This window comes from Prunus avium, chromosome 6 (genome assembly GCF_965620075.1).
Source record: "Prunus avium chromosome 6, drPruAviu1.hap1.1, whole genome shotgun sequence".
In the NCBI taxonomy this organism is placed as follows: Eukaryota; Viridiplantae; Streptophyta; class Magnoliopsida; order Rosales; family Rosaceae; genus Prunus; species Prunus avium.
This window is the reverse complement of record NC_142289.1, coordinates 25,988,753-26,011,847: the sequence shown is the minus strand read 5'-3', so window position 1 is coordinate 26,011,847 and position 23,095 is coordinate 25,988,753. Positions and strand designations below refer to the sequence as shown.

At 36.6% G+C, this 23,095-nt stretch overlaps 2 protein-coding genes across 3 annotated transcripts; one reads left to right on the top strand and one right to left on the bottom strand.

Annotated features, from left to right (window-relative positions):
- Nucleotides 1-10,729: 10,729 nt before the first annotated feature.
- On the top strand, nt 10,730-13,089 carry J2 (DNAJ homolog 2). Its single transcript, XM_021973088.2, has 6 exons — nt 10,730-11,023; nt 11,321-11,486; nt 11,588-11,729; nt 11,844-12,120; nt 12,225-12,423; nt 12,535-13,089. The coding sequence occupies exons 1-6, from the start codon at nt 10,874-10,876 to the stop codon at nt 12,855-12,857; spliced, it is 1,257 nt and encodes a 418-aa protein (XP_021828780.1). The 5' UTR covers nt 10,730-10,873; the 3' UTR covers nt 12,858-13,089.
- Nucleotides 13,090-14,397: 1,308 nt separating this feature from the next.
- Nucleotides 14,398-20,227, bottom strand: LOC110769152 (Protein kinase superfamily protein). 2 transcript variants are annotated; one of them, XM_088255701.1, is made up of 7 exons: nt 19,959-20,227; nt 17,710-17,965; nt 15,617-15,669; nt 15,468-15,535; nt 15,025-15,114; nt 14,847-14,916; nt 14,398-14,773 (listed from the first exon to the last, which is right to left on the bottom strand). In XM_088255701.1, the coding sequence occupies exons 2-7, from the start codon at nt 17,949-17,951 to the stop codon at nt 14,469-14,471; spliced, it is 828 nt and encodes a 275-aa protein (XP_088111827.1). In that variant the 5' UTR covers nt 17,952-17,965; nt 19,959-20,227; the 3' UTR covers nt 14,398-14,468. The 2 variants fall into 2 exon arrangements, with proteins under 2 accessions (XP_088111827.1, XP_021828762.1); XM_021973070.2 differs by having other exon boundaries at nt 19,954-20,222.
- Between the last annotated feature and the right edge of the window lie 2,868 nt (nt 20,228-23,095).

The window sequence follows — 23,095 nt, the reverse complement described above, 5'->3', positions numbered from 1 at the left end:
CATGTCCCTAGAACAGATCCCACTTCAAAGAACACACAAATTATGACATTTTTCTCAACAACCTTTGTGAATCATTTAATACTAACATATTGGATGCAAGAGATAAACTCATTATCAGTATGTTGAAAAAACTTAGGATGTTTGTCGTGCTGAGGATGGCAAAACAAAGAGAAGTTTGTGATAAGTGGCATGGTGAGATTGGACCAAGAATTCATAAGATACTTGAGAAAAATAAGGTGGTAAGCAGTTATTATATTGCATATTTGGCAGAGGAAAAGAAGTACAAGGTGATACATATGAGTAGGGTTGAATATGTTGTTGACTTGGCAAAACACACATGCTCTTGTAGACGATGGAATCTAACTATAATTCTTTGTGGACATGCAATTGCAGGTATTTATAGAAGGATGATAATCATGTGAAGTATGTACATTCTTTATTTACAAAGGGAGATTGGAAGATGGCTTATTGGCCTTTCATTCACTCTATGGCCCATGAAGCTAAATGGATACATAATTGGTTACCACCTATTTATAAAAAGCAACCTAGGAGGCTGAAGAAAGTGAGAGCAAGAGAGCCAGAGGAGGCATAAACAACAACACCAATTGGGAAGAAGCTACCAAGATCCTACCATGTGAATCTCAAATGTGGTTTGTGTAGGGAGGAAGGACATAACAAGAAAACTTGTCCTAAAAAAAGGAAAAACTAGCAATCATGTATACGAAACTGTGTTTATGTTCATTTTCAATCCTAAAATTATGTAGTCGTTTTCATTGTTGAAATATGCAAAAGTTCTATGTAGGGATAACCATCAAATGGGCATTTAGAGAATCCAAATGCAACTAAGAATGTAAATTTGGAGGTTAGAAAACTGCTAGTAAGTGTTTTGAGCTCCTCATTGTCTTCCTTGTTCATGGTTGTTCATTTATTGTATGCATAACATGTGCTTGTTATTGGCTTTGTACGTAAGTTAGACGAATTCTAACATCCCAACCATCAAATGCAAAGAAAAAGAGGATTTGGACCAGAAACAGGATAAGAGGAGTTTATGAATCCATGCATGAACTTCTTTTGTGTTTTTGTGAATTAGGACAATGACGAATCATACTCTAGGAAAGTTTAGATTTCATTTTCATTTTGGCTAAGTATTTTGTGACAATTTGTATACTGTGTATTGGACATCCATTTGAATATCTTGGAAGTTGATGCATATTATCCACTTTGTGTATGGAATTTAGCCATCCACATGATCTATTTTGAATAGAAGAAGGTTTGAAACACAAATTTTTTTGCATGAGTATTGATGACATTAAACTTGTTGGTATTTGATTATGGAATCATAAGACAACATGCAATTTGCAAAGTTATTGATTTATTTCGTCCATGTTTTCTTTTTTGGCTTTCCTTTATGGTTTGCTCATATATTATTTGAAAATTTTCTTCTAATGTGGGTTGTGTCAAAAACGCTATGTTAGACATGTGTTTTTTCAGCCCTTTTGCAAATTCTATTATAATATAGCCTTTTGGTCACGTGCTACTTGAGCCTTAATATAATTATATGAGTGTTGTCCCCACAGTGCATTTATTGTTCTTCATAAATCCCTTTTCTCTCAATTCTCTCCTCTTTCTCTGCTCTCTTTAGAAACCTTAAAATTCATTTTCAATATTTATGGGTTTTACATATCGGATGCCTGTGAGTGCGATGGTGTGGTCGGTGTGACTAGGAAATGGCTGGAAGTTGTCGTTTTAAGGAAGGTAACGGCTTTAGAAGATTTTGACGCCACGTAGGCTAGTTTGTAGGGGTTGTTGTTGATGCGAGCACATGACTTTTGTAGATCGGAGAACCCTTATCCTAGGGAGAGTGAGTGGGTTGTTATTATTTGAAAGGTTTTTAAATTTTAACGTTTATTTTTTGTTTTAATTTTTGGCTGTTTTCTTTTATTTATTATGGGAGTTACAAATTGTTTAATTTTCAGTTTTTATTTTCTATTCATTGCACCAACTTTTCTAGTTAAATGTGTCTAGAGGTTACGAGTATTGGATGCCTATAAAAGGCCACTCCTCCTTCACATTTCAACACACCACAATCAAATTTCTATATTCTCATACTTTCATATATTCCCTACGTTCCATATTATTTTTGGGCAACAGTTCTGTGGCTTGGACATTTCTATCTGACTATGAACGTGCTCATAGCAGACCTTAAGCCTGCGTATTGGGGTCGTATCTTAGAGTCTTGTAGACCGTCATTGCCTGCACGTAGGGAGGCTACAAAGGCTTTAGGACAGCGTCTTTGACGTGCTTTCACTATACCAAGCTTGCTTTCTTAATCTTAACTTTTATTTATTTATTTATTTGTCTCTTTATTCTACTTTTCCGTTTAAGCTTTATTATATATATATATATATATATATATATATTATTTATATCTAAGTATTTGAATAAGAATTTTATAGAAAAAGGAAAAAACCACAATTTTAATAACAATCTAAAGCCTTTGTATGTTAAAATTATTCTTACCATATTTGTTGCTGCTATAAGTTTCTCCAAATCGTAAATACTCTATGTCTTCATTAGCTGCGTTTTTCCTATTATTGCTTGTCTATACGATTTTCAAAACTACATCTTTAAAGTCCAAAGTTAAGGATTTTAAATTAAATAAATAAATAAAAAGAGAGTCAGCTACACGTCTTCATAGTCAAGGCTAATTTTAAAGTCCAACTCTAGGGAAAACCTTTTGACAATTTTAAACCTTTAACATAAGTGGTCTGCACATTTGTTTTTAAAACTTATTGAAGTTATTATTCAAAACCTCAAGTATACTGTTGGAAAGTTTTAGTTATTCGTTTCAGTTTTGCTTGTGTTTTTATTGCTCACACGTTTTGTTTACCAACTTTAAACAAATCCTTTTTAAATAATCCTACTTTATTGCCTACTTTGGTCTGCACCCCAAACAAATTTCAAAATTTTAATAAAACTAGTTTTAAAAGTCAATTAAGTATACCATATTTGAAACTGTTGTTTTAAAGTTAGATATTTTGTCATAAACTTTACACCTTTTTTTTTTCTTTAAGTTATTGTTTGTCTACCAATTGTTTGATTATTATTAAATCTCAATTTCTATTACATTTAAATTTCAGATTTTGTTGCTTCATTATTGTTTATTGGAATTGAGATGGATAGTGTAGAAACCAATAGCATTAAACATGGAAAATTTAATGGGAGAAATTTTAAGAGGTGGCAAAGACAACTTAAATATTGGTTAACTGTCTTAGGGTTAGTTTTTGCCTTAGAAGATCAAACCACACCCAATAAAACTACTGAAACCACTTCTAAAACTAAGGAGAAGATGACAAAAGAAGAATTAGAATATCATTGCCATAACAGAATCCTTAGTGCTCTCTCTGATGATCTGTATGATGTTTATCAAGATACAAAAAATGCAAAAACTTTGTGGGATGAATTAGAAGCTAAATATGGGATAGAAGATGTGGGAATAGATCGTTTTACAATCTCAAACTTTAATAACTATATGATGGTTGAGAATAAAACTGTAAGTGAACAAATTCATGAGTACCAAGATTTTTTTTTAAGGAAAATAGAACTTAAGGGTACAAAGTTTAGTGAAGAGTTTAAAGTTTCTTGTCTCATTGATAAATTACCCCCAAGTTGGTCAAACTTTGCAAAAACACTTAGGCACAAACAAGGAGATTTAACCTTAACCCAAGTATTAAACTCCCTTAGGATTGAAGAGAAACATAGATCAAGCAACAAGCCTAAGGAAGAAAAGACAAACGTGAACCTAGTGGAAAGTTCAAACAATAGGAATCGTTTCCAATCTAGAAGGAAATTTTTCAAGAGGACAAACAGAAATAGCCAACCCAACCATAATCAACTCAATTGAAACCAAAATCGCCAGCACAATAGACCCCATAACAATTCCAATGGCAATATGAATCAACCATGCTTCGTTTGTGGCAGAACAAATCATTGGGCCAAAGACTGTCATTACAAGAAGACTGTGCCCTACAAGCCAAAGCCTAAGTGGAACAAAGGACAAAGGGGTCCTAAAGCCCAAGTGAATGTGTTGGTGGATCAAGATGATCAAGATGAACCCAATCTAAGGTATAGTTTTAAGCCTCTAGTTAATATCGCATATTTAAGTAATAGTGATTGGTGGTTCGATTATGGGGCAAACGTACATGTGTGTTTTGACAAACGATTTTTCAAAAATTACCAGAACTCAAGTGGAGGAAGTGTAACCCTAGGAAATGACACTGTCGCACAAGTACGTGAAATAGGAGAAGTGGAATTGAAGATGACATCTGGGAAGACTCTAACTCTCAAGGATGTGCAACATGTTCCTGACGTGAGGAGAAACCTTATCAGTGGAAAGTCCTTAGTAAAACAAGGATACAAGATTGTAATGGAGTAGAATAGGATCGTTATTACTAGAAACAATGTCTTTAATGTTGAATCTTGTAATGTATGGCATGGAAGGTTAGGACATGTAAGTTTAAGCAAAATCAAAAAATTAATGGAGCTTGAGCTAATCCCTAAGTCTAACGTAGACCTTAAGCACAAATGTGAAGTCTGTATTCAAGCCAAACAAACTAGGAATTCTTTCAAACCGGTAGAGAGAAACACCCAAATCTTAGAGCTCATACATAGTGACGTGTGTGATTCAAATAGGTCTCCTACTAGAGGTGGAAACAAGTACTTTATGACCTTCATTGATGACTTTTCTAGGTATTGCCATATTTATCTTATTAAGACAAAAGATGAGGTGTTTAATAAACTCAAGATTTATAAAAGTGAGGTAGAAAATCAATTGGAGAAAAAGATTAAAAGATTTAGATCTGACAGAGGTGGAGAGTATAACTCAAATGAGCTTGGAGTGTTTTGTGAAGAACATGGAATTATACATGAAGTTACACCACCATATTCACCCCAATCTAATGGAGTGGCTGAAAGGAAAAATAGAACTCTGATGGATATGGTAAATTCTATGCTTCTTAGTAGTGGACTACCTGAGAATTTGTGGGGGGAAGCAATGTTAACTGCTTGCTTCATACTCAACAGGATAACATTGAAGGATAATGAGAAAACTCCTTATGAGTTATGGAAAGGAAGATCACCTAACCTTAGAATCCTAAAAGTGTGGGGGTGTTTAGCTAAGGTACTCATACCCAATCCTAAGAGAAAGAAAATAGGTCCTAAGACTATAGACGTAGTTTTCCTCGGTTATGCAAAAAATAGTAGTGCAAATAGGTTCTTGGTGTTTAATTTTGAAGCAAAGGAGGTTGCAAACAACACAGTTATGGAAGCTAGAGATGCTACATTCTTTGAAGATATTTTCCCGTATAAAACAAGAATTTCTAAGGAAGTACAAACAAGTGAGAAACCTTCTAGCTCAACTACAATCGAAAATTTAGAATCTCAAGAACTTAGAAGAAGCAAAAGAGCGAGAGTTGAGAAGAACTTTGGAGATGATTTTTATACCTTTCTAGTGGAAGGAGATCCCACAACTTATAATGAGGAAGCTATTATGTCTGTGGATGCACCATTTTGGAAAGAGGCTATAAATGATGAGTTTCAATCGATAATCCAAAACAATACATGAATGTTAATGGATTTGCCTGCTGGAAATAAAGCAATAGGGTGCAAGTGGGTGTTTAGGAAAAAGTTGAAACCAGATGGAAGTATTGATAAGTACAAAGCGAGATTAGTAGCTAAGGGTTTTACACAAAAGAAAGGGATAGATTATTTTGATACTTACTCACCTGTTTCTAGGATTACCACCATAAGGACTTTGATAGCTTTAGCATCTGTGCATAATTTAGTGATTCATCAAATGGATGTAAAGACGACATTTCTAAATGGGGACTTAGATGAAGAGATCTATATGGAGCAACCAGAAGGATTCATAGTTAAGGGCTAAGAACACAAGGTATGCAAGTTGGTTAAATCTTTATATGGCCTAAAGCAAGCTCCTAAGCAATGGCATGAGAAATTTGACAAGGTGATTCTAGATTATGATTTAAAGTTTAATGGTCATGATAAATGCGTTTATTATAAAGAGAATAATGGAGAACATGTAATCTTGTGCCTTTATGTTGATGACATTTTGATCTTTGGGACGAATTTAGAGATTGTGAATGATGTGAAGTCATATTTATCTAGGAATTTTGACATGAAAGATATGAGAGAAGCACATATAATCTTAGGAATGAAAATTGAGAAGACAACACTAGGAATTTCTCTAAGTCAATCTATTACTATTGAGAAGATGTTGAAGAAGTTCAATTACTTTGAGTGTAAGCCCACACCAACACCTTATGATCCCAATGTTCATTTAAAGAAAAATCAAGGTGAACCGTTTTCTCAGCTGAAGTACTCCCAGATGATAGGTTCTTTGTTGTACATTGCAAATAAGACTAGGCCAGACATTGCTTATCGTGTTGGAAGATTAAGTAGGTATAAACATAACCCAAGCAAGGAACATTGGAATGCTTTGGAAAGAGTTTTCAAGTACCTAAGAGGAACAATGGATTATTCACTGTGCTATAAAGGATTTCCAAATGTGGTAGAGGTATATAGTGATGCAAATTGGATAACAGACAATGAAGAAGTGAAGTCTACTAGTGGTTACATTTTCCTACTAGGTGGAGCTGCAATTTCATTTTCGAAGAAGCAAACAATTATTTCTAGAAGTACTATGGAGTCTGAACTCATAGCTTTGGATATTACTTGCACTGAGGCTGAATGGATTAAGAGTTTATTAATGGATATGCCTCTGGTGGAGAAACCATTGTCTGCTTTATCTATTCATTGTGACTGCAAGGCTACAATAGACTTGGTGAAACAATCTCATACAAATAGGAAAATGAGCAGGCACATACATGTGAGACATAAATCTGTGAAGAGCCTATTAAGTAAGAACATTGTGTCTTTGGAGTATGTGAAGTCAGAGAATAATATTGCTAACCAATTGACTAAAGGTCTTTCTAGGAGCAGAGTCCTAGAAATGTCGAGGAGGATGGGCTTAAGCCCATAAGGGAGTCACCTAGGAAGGTAACCCAACTTCTGTGATTGGCGATCCCATGAAGGAAGTTCAATGGGTAGAAACAATCCATATTGCGTGACTCATTGAGCACTATTTATATCATGTGGAGGCATCCTAGAGATGTCCTCATGCTCATCCCTATGACAACAGTGCTATATAATGTGACGTTAGGAAGGGAGTTATCCCTGAATGAGTTTCGAGGCTGGCAACCTCCCGCAGGGTGCAGGTCACATGTACTCTTGGAGAACTTACCTAAGTGAGAGACGTCATGAGGCCGCGACTGTGAGAATTGGGCTATTCTCTAGCAACTCTCATGAGAATCAAGATTAGCGCATGGCCATAAATAGCACTACCCTGCTTCCAAGCCTCAACCAATACTATGTGTGGGATATGTTGAAGTTTGGTCAAAGGTGCCGAGTTCAATACTGTGTACACTCAGGTTCCTCAAATGAAAACTATCATCACTAAGTGAAGGTTCAAGCCCGGAAGGCACCTACACCTATTGCATAGTATTATATTGCCCATATGTATATTTCTTTATCTTTTACTATTTAAAAATTTTAAAACCCTTTGTGGGGGATTGTTATTATTTGAAAGGATTTTAAATTTTAACGTTTATTTTCTGTTTTAATTTTTGGTTGTTTTCTTTTATTTATTATGGGAGTTACAAATTGTTTAATTTTCAGTTTTTATTTTCTATTCATTGCACCAACTTTTTTGGTTAAATTTGTCTGGAGGTTACGAGTATTGGATGCCTATAAAAGGCCACTCCTCCTTCACATTTCAACACACCACAATCAGATTTCTCTATTCTCATACTTTCATATATTCCTTACTTTCCATATTATTTTTGGGCAACGGTTTTGTGGCTTGGAAATTTCTATCCGATTGTGAACATGCTCATAGCGGACCTTAAGCCTGCATATTGGGGTCGTATCTTGGAGTCTTGTAGACCGTCATTACCTGCACGTAAGGAGGCTACAAAGGCTTTAGGACAGCGTCTTTGACGTGCTTTCACTATATCAGGCTTGCTTTCTTAATCTTAACTTTGATTGATTTATTTATTTATTTGTCTCTTTATTCTACTTTACCGTTTAAGCTTTATTATTATATATATATATATAGATATATATTATTTATATCTAAGTATTTGAATAAGAATTTTATAGAAAAAGGAAAAAATCACAATTTTAATAACAATCTAAAGCCTTTGTATGTTAAAATTATTCTTACCATATTTGTTGTTGCTATAAGTTTCTCCAAATCGTAAATACTCTCTGTCTTCATTAGCTGCGTTTTTCCTATTATTGCTTGTCTATATAGCTGTATTAGACAAGCGAGTCCGGGTTTTTTTTTACACTGATGGACTATACAATCCCATTAAAGTTAATCTCCTCCTTTACCAAACTTGGGTTTCAAGTATTATATAACACAGTCCAGTCCAGTGAGGCATAATGAGGCATACCAAACATGGCCTAATAGGACAATACTAAAGGGTCACTACATCTAATTATGAGAGGGTTTCTAAGAGGAGAGAGAGTAGAGAGATTAGGAAATTTGACTTATGAAGAATGAAAAAACAAAAACGAAATAGAGCATGCACTATGGGGACATCATTGTATATTTATATGAAGGGTATTGAGTAATAGCATGTTACCAAAAGGCTATATTAGAATAAAATTTTGCAAAAGGGGTATTACTGAATAAAGGTTTTGAAAATGGGCTATTTTAGCATAAAACCCATTATATTATTGTATACGGGCTTAACATATGTATCGTGCCAGCAAACTAACAAATTGTTTGACTAAATCTCACTACAAGGGCTACATGTGAGCACGTATGTTAACCTTGAGGACCACAAATGACAAAAAAAGAAAAGAAAAAGGACGCAACGTGATAATTTTGTAAACCTCAAGTACGTTTTGTGATAAAATTTTTGGGACCACGAACTTCTTGTATAATTAAATATAAATAAGAATTGGCACTTGAAAAATGTTGCCTTTTTTAAAAACTATAATTTTTCACTTCATATTAGTGCCAAGATGGGTCGTTGTTCATCCACTTTAAGATAAATATATAAGAACATTTTAGATAGCATAAACTACAAATCGTGAAGGAAAATGATGCTCGGTTACCGTGTTGTTGGACTTTTGGGCTTGAGAAAGGAACCTCATTTTTTCATGGGCACTTACAAGGTGTAAATAATGTATATTTCTCAATAGAAACTCCAATTTAGACCACTGACCAAGGAATTGTGGCTGCATAGTGGTATCTTTAGGAAAAAAAAAAAAAAACACAATGTGTTTTTCTCCAAACCACACCATTAAAAATGTTGTGAGTTTTTTACTAGTGAATGGCTCTAAGGAGTGGTGGAATTAGGCCTAAGCACAGTACAGTATGGTATGGTATTGACCACATCCCGCTTCCGATACTGGAATTTTCAAACAACACAATATGGTATGGGATTGGTGTTTTGGTTTTTTGGAACCGAATCATACCGGAGCCGATCGATTTCGGTATGACACGGTACCATTTCAGTACCATTGTTGCTGAGATCTGAAAAGAGAAAAAATACTAAGATGAGAGAGGAAAAAAGAAACAGAGAAAGAGAAAAGAGAGGAGAGAAAAAAATAGTAATGGAGAGAAAGAAAGTGATGGGGAGGGAAAGAAGAAAGAGAAGAAAATGAGAGAGAGAGAGAGAGAGAGAGAGAGAGAGAGAGAGAGAGAGAGAGAGAGAGAGAGAGAGAGAGACGAAGAAGAAGAAAGAAAGGGAGAGAGAGAGAGTGTGTGTATAAAGAAGAGAGGAAGAAGAAGAAAAAGTAGAAAGGAAAAAAAATTAGAAAGGGCAAAGATATATGGGGATGGAGTGGGGAGGGGGGCTGGGAAGAAAGAACAAAGAAAGAGAGGAAGAAGAGACGAAGAAGAGAGGAAAAAAATAAACAAAGATTGAGAGAAAGATATCTGAGAAAAAATAATATAAAAAAGGGAGGGGAGATATTAAATAATAGGAAAGAAAGAGAGAGAAAATGAAAAGGAATAAAGAAATAGAGAAGATGGATACTATTCGGTACGGTATGACACCAAATGGTACAAGAAATATGAAACCGGTGTCATGTCAAACAGAAACGTATCATACCGTTTACATTGCAACACCAAACAATACGGTATGAGATTGGTACGGTTTGACATGATTTCAGTTTGGTTTCGGTTTTCTAGTTTTGATGCCCAGCCCTAGGTGGAATGTGAGACAAGGAGTGAAAATACGCAAGTGATGGAATTGAAAATGTAGAGGTAAAGTAAGATTTGAGAAGGTTCAAGGAGTAAACTGTGATGTGTACACGGACACGTTGGGCGGCAAGAAGAACTAAATTCATAGACGAGGACCTAAAAAGCAAGAAGGCTGGCTTTCAAGGAAGCATCCAGAACAAATACATTTTCCTCTATTAATTATTTTCTTTTCTTTCCTTTCCTAATAAAACTTGCAAAGAAATATACCCTATTGTGTCAGCAAACCATCCAACGGTCCACAATGCACAAGGACCAAAAGCCTCGAGAGAAGAATTCTAGACCCTTCCTAACTACAAACTCAAATCCCAACCGTCCACTGATTTCTCGCGAATAATCACCTGATATATCTATATATATACGCCCGGCTACACTTTCCCTAGTAGTGCTCTTTAGGTTGTTATTGTTCTTCTGTTCTGGCTTTCATTGCAAGAAAGTAGCAGATTCTTTGGGAGCATCAGAGTCGTGAGATTGATTTGGGTTCTGGGTTTTCAAGAAATCAGTCAAATTTAATCGAAGAAGATGTTCGGGAGGGCGCCGAAGAAGAGCGATAACACTCGGTACTATGAGATTCTGGGAGTGTCGCAGAACGCTTCTCATGACGACTTGAAGAAGGCTTACAAGAAAGCCGCCATCAAGAACCATCCTGACAAGGGTGGAGATCCTGAGAAAGTAAGTTTACCCATCTTTCCTTTTTCTCCAGATTTCTCGATTTTGTTTCTGTAATGGGATTTTGAGAAATGGGTTTTTGTGGATTCTAATCGTTCTATTGTTATTCTTCTTGTGGCTCTGTTAAGCCCTTTTGTTCTTATTGAATTTGATCTAGTAAAATCCTGGGTTGACCTAAAAATTTGTTTTTGAATTGTTTTTATAGATGGAAGTATATCTATGTGATAATGGGTTGGGGTTGTTTGGTCGATTTGAAATTCTAGTTGTAGGCCTAATGAGATTTGTACATATTTTGCGCAGTTTAAAGAGTTGGCTCAGGCTTATGATGTTCTGAGTGACCCTGAGAAGCGTGAAATCTATGATCAGTACGGTGAGGATGCACTCAAGGAAGGAATGGGTGGCGGTGGTGGCGGCCACGACCCATTTGACATCTTCTCATCTTTCTTTGGTGGTAGCCCATTTGGAGGTGAGAATCGTGTGATTAATTTTTATGGTTTAACTCAGGGGGTTCTGATTTTGTGAAGTACAATGGATGTGAATGAATTTTGTATTTCTTTGTATGAGCAGGTGGTGGCAGTAGCAGAGGCCGAAGACAGAGACGTGGAGAAGATGTGGTCCACTCACTGAAGGTCTCTTTGGAGGACATCTATCTTGGGACCTCAAAGAAACTGTCTTTATCGCGTAATGTGTTATGCTCCAAATGTAATGGGTGAGTGAAAGTACTAAATATGTAATTTTTAGCCTGATGCTATGATGAAGTTTAGACCTTGGTGGTTTATATGTGTAATGCTCACATTACATGTTGATATGTTGTTAATGGCAGTAAGGGGTCGAAATCTGGGGCTTCGTCGAAGTGTGCGGGCTGTCAAGGAACTGGTATGAAGGTCACAATCAGGCACCTTGGCCCCTCTATGATTCAACAGATGCAGCACGCTTGCAATGAGTGCAAAGGTACTGGAGAGACCATCAGTGACAAAGACCGCTGCACGCAGTGCAAAGGAGAAAAGGTTGTTCAAGAGAAGAAGGTGTTGGAAGTCATTGTGGAGAAGGGTATGCAAAGTGGACAGAAGATATCATTCCCTGGTGAAGCAGATGAAGCTGTATGTTGTGTTGTCATTAATTGTGATTTTGTAGTAGTAGTTGTTGATTCTTATACGTAAATGTGGCGGTTGATTAATTTGACATCTCACTTTGGTGATTGCAGCCTGATACAGTCACTGGTGATATAGTGTTTATCATTCATCAAAAAGAACATCCAAAGTTCAAGAGAAAGGGTGAGGACCTTTTTGTGGAGCACTCTCTGTCCCTCACCGAGGCTCTCTGTGGCTTCCAGTTCGTTTTGACCCATTTGGATGGCAGGCAGCTGCTTATCAAATCAAACCCTGGTGAAGTTGTCAAGCCTGGTTAGTAAAGAGCCTGAACTCACATGGTTTCGGGTTTTGCTATTGATTGTTGTTTCTCAGACATTTTATTAACCTTTAGATTGGTTTTGTTTGGTGGTACTGAAAATGCAGATTCGTTTAAGGCGATCAATGATGAAGGGATGCCCCTCTACCAAAGGCCATTCATGAAGGGGAAGCTGTACATTCATTTCAATGTGGACTTCCCAGAGTCTCTGAACCCAGAGCAGGTCAAGGCTTTGGAAGCTATTCTTCCATCAAAGCCAGGAGCATCTCAGCTTACAGATATGGAGGTGGATGAATGTGAGGAGACAACTCTGCATGATGTGAACATGGAGGAGGAGATGAGGAGGAAGCAGCAGGCTCAGGCAGAGGCTTACGACGAGGATGATGACATGCCTGGTGGTGCTCAGAGGGTGCAGTGCGCACAGCAGTGATGATAGTTTCTAGAACCTATAGAAGTTCTCTGAAGTGATGGGGGCTGAAGAACAACTGATGACTGAGGTAGGAGGGGGAGGGGCTTGGCTGTGATGATGGATGGCGGTCTAGCTAGTTGGAGTCTAGAATTTTGGAAAACTTTTATAATCAAATGTTATGTTATGATTTTGAACCTGTTATTCTTGAACTATTGATAAATGACCATCATTATTCTTACTACTCTTTAAGAAATCTTTTCTTTTCTGTGCCCCTTTTATCTTTTTGGTTTCTTTATTTTTTTAAATGCTTAATCGAATGATGTTGTGTAGCGAATATTAATTTCTGGTAATGACTTCTTTTTGGCTTTATGTATTTCTGCTGTCGGTAACTGAGGTAGTAATTGGGGGTGAAAATGAGGTAGTAATTGTGTGGTCTTATTAGAGTAATTGTTCTTTTGCTGATCTTCAGGATCTTGACAAACGAGAGAGCATTTTTGCTTTGCTCATTACCATAAATTGGTGCCGTTGAATGAGTACAAATTTCAAAATTTATATTGGTCCAACGGTAATTAACGAAGTGGTAATTTGACAGTGAGCAAAAGTGTCCTCGACAAGTAATGAGCTAGTTACTGTAAGTACTGAAAGTCTGATATATTTGTCAAAGCACCTGTGGGATAAGAAGAAAAATAGCTTTTTCAGGCAACATCTCTAAGAAGTTCAGAACTAACTCTAAGAAGTAGATTTTGGTCACAAAGTCCAAAGGAGAAAGAATTTCACAAACTCTGTACCTGAGCCTTCATCAATTTTGAAGTTTTGTTTTGGTGCTTTTAGTTGGTTTCTTATGGCTATAGGTAATTACATAATTAAGTCTTCATTCAAAGATCATCTTTACAGTCTTCATTCAAAGATCATCTTTACAAAAAAATTTGCACAATCAAAAACCATTAACGAGTTCTATTTTGTGTAAGGGGCTTGTATGGAGATAACACTATTTTTCTATTTCGGGCCAATAATAATATGATGTGTGATAATAGTTTCACGTGGCATAGCATTATTATTCGGGAATATCCATTGCAAGTGCAAAGACCCATGACTTTCCTCTTTTTCTGAGCAGGATACCTATAGCCAGAACTAACTCTTAAACATTAAGAAATTGTTGAAATTGATTTTGTTAACAAAGTCCAGAGACCCTGTCTCTTTCTGGACCTTTTTCCTTTCCTAGAGAAGGATCTATCGGTGGGCGTGGATATGCATTATTATTTTTTTTTTGGCCTCTTCTCTTTATCGATGTGTGAGGAGTAATATAAAAGATCAAATGTGACAATTTCGAGAACTTCATCGACCATTTGTGAAAATAACCGTATAAAATATGTAGGGTTCCATCATTTAGCCAATTGAACATTTTAAGACACGCTGCCGTTTTCATGCGCACAACATCCAGATTGGACTCTTTGAGAAAACAGAAGATCAGTATCTGAGTCCAATTAGCCCAAATAGAACTTGAGAACCGCTGAGAAAGGCAAAATGTTCACCAAATGTTTGGAGTGGGAGGACAAAACTCTCCAAGAAAAAAATCAATTGAATTTCATAACATAGGAAATTTTCTCTATGAACTGATATTCAGTAAAAATACTAGTCATGTGGACTTTCTATCTTTTTATGGAGATACCGAAGTACATGCAGAATAGAAGTCTTTGGCTTATCCCCATATCTAACACACAACTTTGCCACAGCTAGAAGACTTTTAAGCTCCCTAGAATCATAACTATTACCTAGATCAGGATCAAGCATCTTGTGAATGGAGCTACAGAAGCGATACTCTCGGATCCATTGAACCAGATCTGCACCCCCGTCATCTGCTGACTGACCGGTGATGAGCTCCAGTATCAGCACCCCAAGCTGGAACATGATGTTACCGCATTCCTGACCCATGCAATCTGCCAAAAACAAAAAAGGGAAAGATGAGGATTACAATTAGTATTTAAAAGGGTGATGGTAAAGAAAGCCAACCTTTAGCGCATGAGGTATGAGGTACTGTGACATAATTTTCACCAGAACTTTGAAGGCCAACGTCTGAAAGCTGTGATCAGGAAAGAAGGTCATTTGATGTTTGACAAAGATGACAGCATTAGCATTTAGGACACCAAGTAGGATCTTCAGAAAATGATAAGTTAAATGGAACCCTAACCTTTGCATTAAAGTTTTCATCTAGCATGATGCTACTTGAGCTAATGGAGACATGATACATTGGAGGTTCATTGAAGAGAAGCAAATATTCCTGCATTGAAGTTTCAGTACGGTGTAAGCTAAACTCATATGGCCATACCTATACATAATTGATGCAAAAGAACCAAAGAGCTTCAAAGTTCTGCTTGGATTGGATGCAATAAAAAAACCAGCAGATTAAATCCAGTTCAAACAGTATCCTGCTGTAGATGTGGAAAATGATACTGCAAGTGCCTAACGATTAAACATAAAAATTAAATAGATAAAATTTTCAACACTAATTTAATATTTGCAAATCATCTTAATAAAACGTGATTTAAGGTGTACAAGATGCACACAATCAATTTATGTAGTAATTGTTTGTACTGCTAGTTAAGATGATTACGTCTTGCTTCTAAAACATACCAATGCAGCTACCACACCAATGACTATTTGTAGCCTTGTCCTCCAATCCAAGGGAGTTCTAAGGGGATCTGACAACAATAATGTGAAAATCAAATTTTTGCACTGATTTTCTGATACATGCATACACAAACTTCTGCTCAGAATGTTACCAGTGAGATGCTCCTTCAAGCTCCCTCTTTCTATGTTGTCAAAAATTAGCAACCTGAAACAAAAGAAAACAAAAAAAGTTAAATAAAAAATCAAAGGAACAGATCTTTAGAAAAAACACAGAGCAACTAATAATTTGTCGGACAACAGCTAAGGTATATCAAAATTATTGTCAATCCTTGGTAATTGACCTAAGTTTGAAGGAATGTCAAAGTTTTTCCTCAAAGGTTTATCATGAGTTTTACGTTACATATAGATTTCAGGAAATTAACAAGAATTTCAAAACCACTGAGAAGAATCAATGAAACAAAGCATCATGTCATGAGCCCATTCAACAGAAACCACACTTAAGCAATGCTGAAAACTAAAAGCTTTTCAAATCGAATATATTTTTTTTTTCATAGGAAACATCATTAAAAGGGAAAGAAATATTACAAAAAATGGACAAGATACTGGAGCAAAGAACTAAAGAATCCTAATAAGACAGCTACCTACACCAGTAACAACCTTAAATAAAAAAAAGCCAGCAAAGTACATAAGACACTAATAAACAGCAGCATTCCAATCTGAAAAAATAGCAGAGAAATATTATCCCAAAAATTTAAAGAGATTGAAGCCCATGGAGATGCCCGACAGTGAACCATCTACCACAGATAATCCATCTCCTCACCCCTAACATTCTCAAATATCCTTCTACTCTTCTCCGTCTAAATTATCCAAAACAATAGCCATCGCCACACATGTTCCCAAAACCATACCCTTCTTTCTTCCGCCAAAAAACATATGGCTCTTGCAAATATTGTCACACACTCAGCTCAAATGATCACATAGCCTACCTGACAGCCTTAACCAAAGGGTTATGCTACCGGACATGCAAAAACAAATGGTTGACACTCTCTGCTCCATCTTTGCACATCACACTCCATTGAGGAAAAAGATATAATGAAGGTCTTCTCCTCTGAACCATGTCACAAGTGTTAACCCTCCAATGACTAAATTCCATGCTAACACCAGTATCTTAGAAGGCACTTTTGTCCTCCAAATTGCAATAGAGGATAAGGACAAAGAAAAAGGTTTCCCATCAATGTCTCAAGTAGGATTTACCAGAAAAATCCCCTGATGTTTCCAACATCCACTTCCTCCTATCAGCCCTTAGTGAAACCAGCACTACACACTCTCTAACAGGGTTAATAAGGACAACAGCTCCCTAAGTTCCAGATCATTCAAATTCCCACAAAATCAAAATTCCAACTACAAGGAAGATAAATTAACACATGCTCTAGCAATGCTAAAATGATAGAACTGTGATAATTTGTAGTCTAGGAAAAGAAAGGCATAATGCGTTTTCCCCCACCCAATTCTCTTCGCAAAGCCTATATTATTCACTACAGAATAAAAAGCTCGAACACAGCTACAATAACAACCTAGTGTAATCTGAACTCAATACCAGCTGAAATACAGCATCTGATGAAACAAACACACCACCGCAAGATCATGTTGAATGAAGCTGAAATACACATGTTATGGGTAATCAAAAGCAGGGTAGAGATGATCTTTGAATGAATATCTACAAAATAGATGGTTTGGATTAGTGAAATACTATGCGGAGTGGGCCCTACAAGGGTGTCCCTCAACTTAAGCTCTCTGCATATATATATATACATACATACTAAAATTATATTTGTGAAAATAGTTTAACCATATAAGTATAAACTGAAAGAAAACTATGCCAGTTGTAAGTAGATACATTATGCCACAAACCTGAAATGTTGCACTGAAATTCCTATAGCCAATTTCACACCTTTATGATTATATAGAACATAACTTATCTCATTTAAGATCAAATTACACACTATTAAACTGAGGGCCAGGTATCCAAGGTGGAGTTTACCACTAGGGATGCCCATCATTTTCCCAGCCTCTTTCCATTTATGGAGAGGGCAAAGCAGCCCAACCTCTAGATTTACTGTGGCGTATATCCAAGCCATGATAAAAACACATATTTTCCTCTGTTCCCAAACGATGGCCTGTTTGTATGGACAGGTAGGTGGAAATTAAAGAAAGAAAGTGACAGAGTGAAAAAAGGGGATCAGACCGTTTATGTCCAGTAGAGAACCCCTTGAGAGCAAGAAGGTGGCGATGATGCAAGCGCCCCAAGAGTTGCACTTCTCTGTAGAAGGCATCTTTTCCTTGATCGTAATCTCTCATTTCTTTTATCAATACAACCCCACCATCTTGAAATCTGGCCTTATAAGCAGCTATATGAGAAGTGGTATACATGATACTCTCAAAACCATCTGTTGCTCTCTTTATATCCTTGTATGGAAAACGCTTCATAAATAATACCCTGCCTGAAAATGAGAACATATAACGGGTGAGTAAAATAATTTCCTTATAACCTCCGAGTACAAATTTATTTAAACTCATGTAGTTGGAAAACAAATTGCATCCAATTTCTGTTTCTAACTGACTAAGATATCATGGTTATATTAGAAAAAACTAAAGTTAAATAATTGCCTCATAGTAATTACTTTAAGAGTTGTATGTGAGGAAAACTAGGAATAAATTGTAACTATGGTTTCTCCGGCATGTGGGTCTGGTGGGGAGTGAAACATCAAGTGTGCCGGTTCCATTCTTCAAAGAGAGCACCTCATTCACATATAGATCAAAATCACCCCTAAGACTGGTTAACCCCAAAGTTACAGAATCATTTAGTATTAATTTTGCAACATAAAACCAGATGCAACTTAACAGTAATTTTTTTTTTCCAGACTCAGTCACATTAAACATTCCAAAGACTTGGTCTGTGATCATCAAATAACACAAGAGATAAAATTACGATGAAGATCAACTGAAATACTACAGTAAGAATACTTGACTAGACATGAATTTGCTCACAAACATAACTTATAAGAGCTGTGCATGAGTCAAGCTTGCCTTGTATATTTTTACAAGCTTTTCACCAGATCTCTAACGTGGTTAACTAATACATATAAAAATAAATAAATAAGGCTCTAGCCAAGCTGAAATTTGAATTTTGAAGACAACTTTGGCTCAATTGAAGAGCCAAAGTATCTAATAAAAGCACATAAATGAAAATTTTGAAACCGTAGTGCCTACTATTTGGATATGTATAGCAGCAAAAGTGTACTTGGTTAATGTCATTGCATAAAAAATACCATCAAATACTAACTTAGATAACCAACGAAATGCAAGTGTGTTTCCTTGTGTAGGCTCACTTTACACAAACTCTTGTCACCAAATTACTATGAGACTGCGAAATTGATAAAACACATTTTTAGAATATTTTACTTGAATAGTGGATTCAAATAATTTCCAAGTTAACCCTTGTCCATGTATAACATGAATATACACTTTTCTAGCTAGAAAAAAGGTAAAAAGCAGTGGATAACTAGATAAAAATATGTTAAAAGGCATCATGGATTATGATCTGTTCTTGATAAATCCATGAATTTCTCCATAAAAATAAAGTTTTATCATAGAAAAATGATATTTTCATATAATTAGTATGCCTATTATGTGTTGAAATTTTAGTTAAAATAATGAGAAAATAATAAATCTGAAAGTGACAGCTAGTACCAAATATATCCGGTATATGATATATTAAAATAGAAGCACTCGCATTCCTTATAGTCTCCCATTTGTTTATCATCCCATGACATCAAATAAAACCGGAAATCAAATTAGGAAAAGAATGACTGGTGAACACTATTTTAAGAAATCAATGATGAATATTATCTTATAAGAAATCACTGATGAAGATTGCCTCTCATAAGTCAAACTTCGTGCAAGTTTATATTGACCACAGTGGAAAAGAAAAAAGAGGAATCGATCCTACATTATATCACAACCAAACCAAGAAAACATATTAAAATCTGCCTCTAAAATCCTTGCTTAATTGGCCAAATTTTTTGTTTCAGACCAAAAAAAAAGGGCCAATTTGAAGAGAGAATCAATTTTGACACTGCTGACCTACAAAATTATTAGAATCGACCAGTGCTAATGACTAAATTCAGTACAATCTCAAAATTCAGATTCAAAGCTGGCTTCATCCATCAGAATGAATCACAAAACACTCCTTTAGACCAAAAACAGAGTAATAGCTAAAAGCTCCAAGACAATTCAACCAACATCAGCAAAAACCAAAACAAACCCAGGTAGAATTCAGGAAGTTAAAGTCCAAATTCCATCAAATTACATTAAATCAGACTAAATGAACATAAGAAACTCCACATTGCTCACAAACAAAAGGAAAAAGCACTAAAAATTCATGGTAAAGAAGTTGAAATACATGAGCAAAAGGTGAAAATTAAAGTACCAGACCGAGATCGGCGAAGCCACGCGAGAAGACGAGGCCGGAGCTTGCGGATCAAGCGGTGGTCCATTTTGGTTAGTTGGAGTGTGTGATCCAAGGAGGAGTTGAAGTAGAAGAACAGAGACGCTGTAAATTTCCATTTTCCTGCTTTATTTATCTCTTTTATAAAGAGAAAAAGGTGGATGGATGGATTCTGTTTTACCTTCTTGAACCTCCTGTGTCGTTAATAATAATAGAAAAACAGATCCTACAGTTAAAAGAAGAATGAAGGGCATGCCCATGCTGTACAGTGTATTTGGCAGCATATAGGGGTGTGTGTTTGACTCTATGGGGTGTGTCATATAAAAATAATAGTTGCAAACATTCACAGCCGGGGGACTGGTAAGACCTGACAGACATTTGGTTGACTATTCATTCCCATTTGGATTTGGGGTTAATTTTTCTTTGGTCGTCGCATGTATTAAGTGCATTGCCATTTGTTACGTTAGATTCAATTTTAAATCACCAATCGGGTGTTAATTGGATTGACTTAGATCTTTGGTATGCTCTCTCAAGTAATCTTGGATTTAAGCTCCCATGGTACCTATGTGATTTGAAGACGGGTCAATCAGGTAACCCAATTTAACATAGCAAAACCATTCCAAATTTATTGTCAGAATCTGGATATTCATTAAAATAAAACTGGCCAAAAACAACACAAAAACAGAACAAACTACCAGACTAAGAGGGAGGGTACAGAGGAAAGATGTTGCTACGTCAGCTAACCAAACTTCAATAGGACCTCTCAGCCTTCATGAAATTAACAGTTACATGGGGGACACGGTAGGCCATCTTTATCCAATATAAAAGTGAGGGAGGATGGGGGCCTTGAAGGAAATATTAAAAATGTAGTTTCATTAAGCCACAAAGGTGAGATTACATTTAATCTCTAGGCAACAAAATGGAGGATTGAATCTTTGAGCTTAAACAAAAACTAACCCCAATTATCTTTTTGGCTTAGTTTATATTGTTCCATTCTAGACACTCTAGACCTAGCGACAAAAAGAGATAAGGTTTTACCCTTGAAGCACTAGAGGGAACACAACGCTTCAACCTGGCAAAGGGCACACAAAGCTTCCATGAGACAACTGTGGTATCTCAACTCAATAACTAATTTACACTATTACAACTTAAGAGATCTTGATTGACATGCAAGTAAAAATTCCATTTAAGTTCTCTTGGTTGATCGTTTTCAGTGAATTCATTCTCTATTGAACGCCCATACACTTATCTTAGTGTCTCCACACGAATTATTTGAGATAAGTCTTCCTCTTGATTGAGCAAATATAGCGTATGTTGGTCTTTGCGGATTGTCAATGCCCAATTGACTATCCTATGACTAAGAACTCTTTAGGTTGTGAGCTTTATGTTGAATTTTCCAGGTTGACGAGCCGAGGGCCCACTCCAACAACACCGATACTGTCCCCACTTTACCACATGTACAATCCTCAGGTGTGGGGTTTTATCACAAAAGGCCTCGGTATTAGTTAGAGAGGGGTATTTCTATTTAAACTACTTTCTCTTTGGCCCTCTGGCCGATGTGGGACAACAATGAGTTCCAACACTCCCCCGCACGTGAGACCCCATTTTTATGGGTCACACGTGGAGATCCACATCGGCAACCACATGGAGCCATATAGGGACTCACCCATCGCGCGGGGCCAAACGGGGACCCACCCATCACGTGGCTCTTTGGTCTACGTGGAGCCAAACGGGGACTCACCCATCGCGCTGGGCCAAACGGGGATCCACCCATCACGTGGCAGTATGGGCCCGCAACCTGGCTATGATACCATGTTGAATTTTCCAGGTTGACGGGCCGAGGGCCCACTCCAACAACACCGATACTGTCCCCGCTTTACCACCTGCACAATCCTCAAGTGTGGGGTTTTATCACAAAAAGCCTCGATGTTAGTTAGAGAGGGGTATTTCTATTTAAACTACTTTCTCTTTGGCCCTCTGGCCAATGTGGGACAACAATGAGTTCCAACACTTTACAGAGAAAGGTCTCATGGACTTAACATCTTTATCACTTCATATGTATCATGAACCATGAACTTGTTGGTTAAATAGGTAATATTAAGACTATTACATAGGGGTGGGCACAGTCCAGTTCTCACCCCAAATCAGGATCGTAACTTGCACTATTTGTTCGGTTTGATTTTGATGAAAAATATTTGACCCAGTGTGGTCTGATTTGCCCATAATCCGGTACAATTTTCCATTTTTCCAATTTTGGACCAGTATCTTTTCTTTTTTTTGAAATTTTGAAATCTTTTTTTTACAAAACCAACAAAATATTAATTTTTTTGGGATTAAAAATTCACAAATGGCCCAAATTTATGCAAAGGGAGGTGATTGGGCCTAGAAAAGAGAGGTGATTTGGTGCTAGGCTTGGGGAAAGATTAGTTATAAGTTTAGAAATATAGGACTGGGATTAAATATTTTATTAAAAAATAAAAAATACACAGCCGGTCTGTTTCAATCTGAGTTTTTCACAACAAGAACCGAAACTGGACCGAACCGTTTGGGTATGATTTTGGTCAACCCAGTTTTTTCGCTTTTTTCTACCCAATTTAGCTCAATTTGCCTATTTGAATGACTCACACTATTATTCAAATAACATCATGCCCTTGAAATTAATTATGTGAAATATCCTTAGAGTTTACATCTCATGATTGACTCTATGATATATTTCTAATAAGCCTCTTGACACAAACTTCATTGCTCATTCTCGACTCAGCTAGCGTTGCCAAGTAGTCAACCGGTTGATTGGTCGTGCGACAAATTCAAGACTAAGAGTAGGTTTGGAAATTCGCTTGAAGCTCCCTTATGTTGCTCATTCTAGACACACCATTTTACCTCCCATTTCATAACCAAATTTGCATCCATTGAGAGAGGCTACACATTCTGCCATAGTTGTTGATTCTGCCTCCACCAAGAGAGATTTCCCCACCAAATACTTCCCATGGTGGTCGCTGACTACAACCTTGACCCTCGTTTTTCTTAAAATCGAGTCCTAAGCTGCATCCACGATCATCTTCACAAAGGGCTTGAAAGAGGGAGACCAGTCTTGTCACTTGAACTTTACTATGAGGCATAGCTA